General features: G+C 45.9%; 1 protein-coding gene across 1 annotated transcript; it reads right to left on the minus strand.

Annotated features, from left to right (window-relative positions):
* Positions 1-1,473: 1,473 nt before the first annotated feature.
* LOC102431139 (BTB/POZ domain-containing protein 18-like) lies at positions 1,474-3,591 on the minus strand. Its single transcript, XM_006088387.1, has one exon. It carries the CDS (start codon positions 3,589-3,591, stop codon positions 1,474-1,476), a length of 2,118 nt encoding a protein of 705 aa, XP_006088449.1.
* Positions 3,592-6,623: the final 3,032 nt, after the last annotated feature.

Genomic DNA, 6,623 nt, shown 5'->3' on the forward strand with positions numbered 1-6,623 from the left:
TTAATAGTTAGGCTGGGACAATAAGTGTAAACTACAACAGGCTGGGCAAATCAATGTATGACTGGTGAAAAAACTGTCATCTAACCACATTGCACACACAGTTCAACATCATACAGAAATTGGTTCTTTATTAAATTAACAAATAAATAATTATGTATCAGTACAATATACAAAATTAACAGAGAAATTCTTAACAATAATGGAGTATTCAATTACCATATAAGCATTACTACTTAAATTGTTTTTGTTCTAATAAGTATGTTAGAGATAAATGCTAAACTGGTAAAACTTTGGGTCTAAGGCACACACATGTGGATGAGCAAGCACATCCACATTAAGTTTAAGGCAATATATATAAAAAAAAATCTATAGTATTTAGAAATAGCACACCCTGCATGATTTAGCCTTCATGGGCCTCCTCAATTCACATGACCTTCACCACATGGTCCCCCAAAATTCAATTCTATGGCCAGACCCTGAAATCCTTCAAACTCCAAAATATTGCATTTTAATGCTTTCTCACAATAAACACCCATATTCCAGGCCTCTAATTCCTTCAAAATCTATCCTTCTGCATCATTGAAACTGTCAATTCTTTGAGCATGTTCTCCCCCTCCTTTTTATTGAAAGGTGACATGGATTAACAAAATTATAAAGGGTTCAGGCAAATAATTCCACAACATATCATTTGTACACTGTATTATGTGTTCATCACCCCAAGTCAAGTCTCCTTCCATCACCATTTATGCCCCCTATACCCTCTTCCACTTCCCCCCACACACTGCTTCCCCTGGCAAGCCCCACAGTGTTGTCCCTGTCCATGAGTTTTCACTCTTTTCTTTTTTTTCTCAATTTCTCAATCCCCCCACCAAGTCCCTCTAATTCCCCCAACAGCTGTCAGCCTGCTCTCTACTCAGGGGAGAGTAAATTACTTATTTTTCTAAGCAACTGTATCTTTTTCAACTCACTTCTTGGAGTGATGATGGAAGTACTTCTTCCTGGCCCCTTCCGATGTTTTGGCTAGACTTCCTTTACTGGAAGTAAATAGACCCACAAATAAGGTGCTAGACAATGTCCTATCACTCCCACCCACTTCTAGTTTCACCCCAGCACTGCTTCACACCTTCTGGAACATTTTCTCTGACACAGAACAACTGCAGAGGGTGTACTTAATTTTCCCTGAATTAGCAGGACCTCATAACCTGGGAGAGCTGGCCTTGGCTGTTACTTATGACCCACTAGAGTTGGAGACCACGCATTTTATTGTTCCACTTGTTATAAGGAACTAAGATTGTTCAAGTTCATAATTTCCTGTCCACAGCACTACTTGACTTCTGCTTGATTCCCAAAACCTGGGGAGGGGAGAGTGGGACCAACAGAGAGCAAGGGGTATGTGCTAGCCTCTCTGCCAATACCACTTTTGTTAGTCAACATTTCCCATCCTCCCAGTACCTCTAAACTTCCTTCCCCACTCTACTGGGTTAGTATGTCTACCTCTGTTTCTGACTCTGAAGAAGGGTCAGGCCATACAGAGGGAATACAGGTGGACACAAGCCTCCCCTCCAATGTCCAATCTACCACATCAATCTCTTCCTCTTCAAGGCTGGCAGGGAGTGGGTCCAACAGCTCAGAGTTTCTAAATACCTCCTTGCCTGGTTCTGGATCAGGGTACAGTATCTCTTCTGTAGTTTCCATCCAGTTAGAACAGGGAGGTGAGAGGTCCCCATTGGACATTTGGGGAGAGTCAAGGAAGTCATTGTGGAGAAGTTTGTCTCTCTGACCATTCAGTGGCTGGGAGCTGGTAATATCTTGGTCTTGAATCAAAGAGCATCCTACTGAAAGCACCTGTCCTTCATTAATCTTAGAGGGTATGACAAAGGGGATAAAGGGTTCAACTGGCTCTTTGTTCTCACCAACAGGTTCCTTTTCCAATCTTATGCATTCCCTGGACCAGAATTCCATGTCTGGTAAATACCATTCTTCCTCTTTTATCCAGTTCTTCCCTGTTTCTGTCAGGTGATAACTAGGGGTCCTACAGTCCTTTGCCCTTGGACTCTCCAAAGATCCTATAGGTGACTCAATGTCTGAGCCACATGGCATGAACTCCAGGATCTCCTCCAGCTCACTGGTGGCAGCAACACTTGTGATCTGGTACTCCTCAGTTTCACAGGTCTGCCCCAACAGGGCTGTGTCAAATGCATATGGCTCTCTGCAGTCAATATTAAACCTAGGTTCCTTCCCTACCACCTCTGGACTGGACCCAAACTTGGACTTCACCACTGGGTGGTCTGGGGAGAGGCTACAGGAGAGCAGAATGTCTTGTAGCCCAGAGCACAATGGGGAGTCCTGGTCTATTCTAGTAGATATCATTTCCTGCTGGTTAACTGAGGATGGCTGAATCCTGGGAGGCTCTTCTGAGTCCCTAGGTTCTAGGACATGAGGACTATCTTGAGAGGTTTTGAGGGGAGGTTCTTGCACCACCTCCCAGTGGGTCCCATTGACAGTCCTCCTCAGTTTCATTATCCCAATCTTCCCCTTGTTGGCAGAGTCTGAGTTAGGTGCCCTGACTTCAGGACTCCATTTCTTACTCCCACCTGTCTTTCCCAGACCAGATGGGCTTGGGGTGCTCTGTAGAGAACGAGTTCTCCCTGACTTATGCTTGTCCTTCAGTGCTTTATTTATATTCTTCTGTCGCCAAAGACGTCGGCCAGGACCTGCAGGCCCTGAGCTGCGTCCACTTAAAATTCTGGAAGGTTTGGATGTACAGACATCAGGTGATGGCCTTGAACGAATCAGCCTGATCTTTATAGGCAATAGTCGCTTACCCTCAGAGGGGTACAAGTTGGGTGAGGAAAGCTCTGTAGAACCAAGGGCAGGGTCACTCTTGTTCTCTTTAGATTCTTGACTGTGGCTTGATGGTGAAGAGTTTTCTTCTTGTGGAGCTGGGCAGACTCTGGCCTTCCTCTTGAGCAGAAGAGTGCCAGGCAAGTTCTTTGCATTATGTCCACTGCTCTTGTCCTGGGGTCCCTCATCCTTTCCCAACAACTTCAATCTCACTGCCCCAAGAGGACAAAGAGTCTGGGTGACAGGCAGTAAAGTTCGAGGGCAGTGGCTGGATGGTACCACCCTGGCAGAGATTGGTGCAGCACTTGGAGGTTGTAAGCACTCCCGGTTCAGTCTTTGGCCCTGAGGGGCCTTCACCAACTTCCCACCCTCTAGCTGAAGGGATTCCAGCTCACATACACGGAGCTGGCAGGCAGCAGAAAGCACATCCTGGGCTTCTTCTTGAGATACTTCTATCTCTGAGGTATACAGGAAGTCCACCAGCTTCCTAAGTGTCCTGATCTTCAGGCCTCCCAGCTGCAACACCACCTGACAACCCTGAGCTGGCCTCTCCCGTTCCAGCTGCTCTGTGAAGAAGGGGCTGCAGGCAGACAAGATGCAGCGGTGGGCTGGGACTACCTCACCTTCTGCCTGCAGGAGGACATCACAGAACAACCCACTCCGTTGCTGGCGATAAAGCTGCAGAAAAGCCAACTGCAGGAACTGGGGGTCCCTGTATATGATTTGGGGGCTGGCGGAAGAACACATGTTGGTCTATTAACAAACCAAGGTTTTCACAGGTCAGTATCTGCACAGCTGGTGTTCCTTTCCAAGATGCAGTTTTCTGTCAGGGAGCACCGAGGATCTGTCAGGGGGCACCGAGTCAACGTCAAACAGGACTAGCTCTGCAGCAGCAGTTGCCCCTGCCGTCCGCTCTGTGCTTGGGCCCTCTGTCCAGCCTACCTTGTTTCCTCCCAACGTCCAGCCTCGCAACAGGAAGATGATCCAAAAAGCAGCACAGGTAGGTGGGTCGCCTGAGGTTCAGAACCAAGGGAATCGGAGCAGGCGCAGAGAAAGCAGGCCTTCAGGGAAGGTCCGCACAGCTGGGCGCCCCGGCCCAACTCCTCAGCTGGGAACGTTTCAGAAGCCGGAATGCAGGGTTCGCCCTCACCGCCAGCTCCCGCAGACATGCTCCTCTGGCGCCCACTTCCCCACCGCGGTCCAGCACCTTCCCGCACTGGTGGGAGGTGATGACTGTGAGGACCGGAAGCGAGACTGCAGCGCCAACACCTGGGCTGCTGCACTCGTGCGCCTTTGCCCGCCCACGCCCTTCCTGCTCGCCAGCTCTCGCGCTTAGTCAGCAGGGATCCCTCAGCCCCATTGGCCGAAGGCTCCTGGGACAGCCAATCACAGGAGGAGGGGCGGTTTGGCGGGAGGCTGTCTCCAGGGTTTTGAGAGCAGGGGAAGGAAGGTGGGCGGAAGAGGTGGGGGAGGAAGCCTGCCAGCAGCCAGCCCGCCTCTCAGTCAGCCTCTCCCATTGGGCAGGCTTCAGGGCGCTGGAAGGGCATGTCCGCATTCTCTCTGAAGAGGCTGCAAATGGTGGCAGCCCTGCTCTAGGTTTAATGGAGGGCGAGTCCCCGGATGGCTCTCCTCGCACCTCGTCCCCCAGTCTCTCTAGATACCCCCTAGACCAGGGATGTTCTGGGACTAGGTCCCTGGGCTAGTTTCCGAATTCTAGTTTTTCAAAAGATTCCACTTCGGCCCCAAGTCTCTGCGAACTGCTGACGAGAGGGGTGGCGGAACTTCCTGTGGGGAGTGGCCTCTGGTGTCCTGACACAATGGTTTGTTCAGCGCACTTCCTGACTGGAAACAGCTGTTTTCAGGGGTGATATGAAACATTAAATGACCTCAAGATTATAAACATTTAGCAAGAATGCCAACCCACGCTATCGATCTGTACTGCAAGTCTTTCTCTGTGTGTTCGGCCCTGGATCCTGGCTGTGGTTAGATGGCACCTGGCATCCAGGGCGGGAAGAAAGTGGCTCAACCCAAAGACACTGACGACAAAGTGAAAGAGCGCAGGCCCCGTGGAGGCCAGCAGGGGGCAGAAGAGGAAGGCACCTAAGAGAAGGGGGCCCTGCAAAGGGACAAGACGTGGAGGGGTGAGTAGTACCTTTGCACTCAAATATGTCTTCATTGGTATCTGATACTTTTTCAAGGGGGAGTTGAGCATTTCCAAGTCAGTTCATAGTCTCTTTAGTCTAGTTGGAGGCCTCTGCTCTTAAGATGGAAAAAGAAAGGAGAACAAAAGACATTTTCTGTTGCAATTGTCATATTTTGAAGAGGAAGCAATTTGTGAAAGGACAAAACTTAACAGAAGGACAGGTTTTAGGTATTTGTCTGCAGCACATAGATACACAAAAAAGCAAGCAAGTAAAAAAAAAAGAAGAAGAAGGCAAAACAGAACTTGTTTATGGCATCTGATACTGTAGAATCAGAATGGGATTAGGCAGTGGAGTACCAGCACAGTTATAGGTGAGTCTGTGGAGTTCTAAAACAAAAATATAAATATTCTAGCCCTTCATGAATATGTTGTTATCAGGATTAGTAGAGAGGATTTACTTCTTGGGTGTTCTTTTTAATCCAATACCAGTTTAGTTAAATTGTGTATTAGTAGAATTTCTAAGGGGAATTTAAAATGGCCATCCTACCAAGGGCTTCAAAAATGACAAACTTTGGATGGTAATGTGTAGCCACCAGAGGGTAGAAAGGGGTAAAAATTATTTTGTTTTCCTCTGTATAAATAGTCAGTGTTTTTTTGTAATTAATTTTTTTCATTTCTTCTTGATACTTATAGTTTTAGTCTAGTTTAGAAGTAGAGCCATGACAGCACAGCACTCTGCCCCATATAAGAATTTTATATATTTCTTTTTAAAATACAATTTTATTTCCTAGGTCTTCCCTAATATTTCATCATTTAATGATATCTTGTTTTTCTTTGTATGTAAGTAGTAACAGTTGTGGATGGGAAAGTTAAAATTTGAGAGTTACAAACCCAACCACTGAATGTAAGATTCAATGCATATAAAAAAATACAACAACAAAACACACACAAACACACACAAAACCAACAACACTGTCTCTAAATATATTCTCAATCCATTGACTTCTCTCCATTTTTACTGCTACCACTGTAGTGAACTGCTTATCACCATCACTTAACCTTCAAACTAATTTCCTTGCTTTCAATTTTGTTCCCTCTTTAATCCATTTGTCACATAAGTAGCCTGATCTTTTATAAAAATGTGAGTTAGATCATATCATTCTGCAATTTAAAACCCTCATAGACTTTCCCCTACCTAAGAATAAAATCAAAACTCTTTTTTCTAACATATAGAACCCTTCGTACTCTCATTCTTGCCCATCTCTCCCTCTTCATTTGCAACAGTTCTTGCAATGAATGATGGATCCAGTGTGTTTCAACTCCACACTTTAGAGCTTTGGCATTAGTAGTTACCATTGCTTATATTGTCTCATGGTTGGCTACCTCTTACCATTAAGATTTCAATTTAATTGTCACCTCTCCAAGCAGTTTGTCCCTGACATCCAATCTAAAACAAACCACAAGTCATTCTCACCAGTATATTTTAAATCTCCGCATAGTCCTCCATCTGACATCTTACCTATTAATCTTCCCCCTCAACCCACTAGAATATAACCTTTTTAAGACAGGAAACATATCTATCTTATTGTTCTTTTTAAATTAAATTTATTGGGGTGGCGTTGGCTAATAAAATTAT

The sequence above is a fragment of the Myotis lucifugus genome, unplaced genomic scaffold (assembly GCF_000147115.1).
Source record: "Myotis lucifugus unplaced genomic scaffold, Myoluc2.0 scaffold_46, whole genome shotgun sequence".
Lineage (NCBI taxonomy): Eukaryota > Metazoa > Chordata > Mammalia > Chiroptera > Vespertilionidae > Myotis > Myotis lucifugus.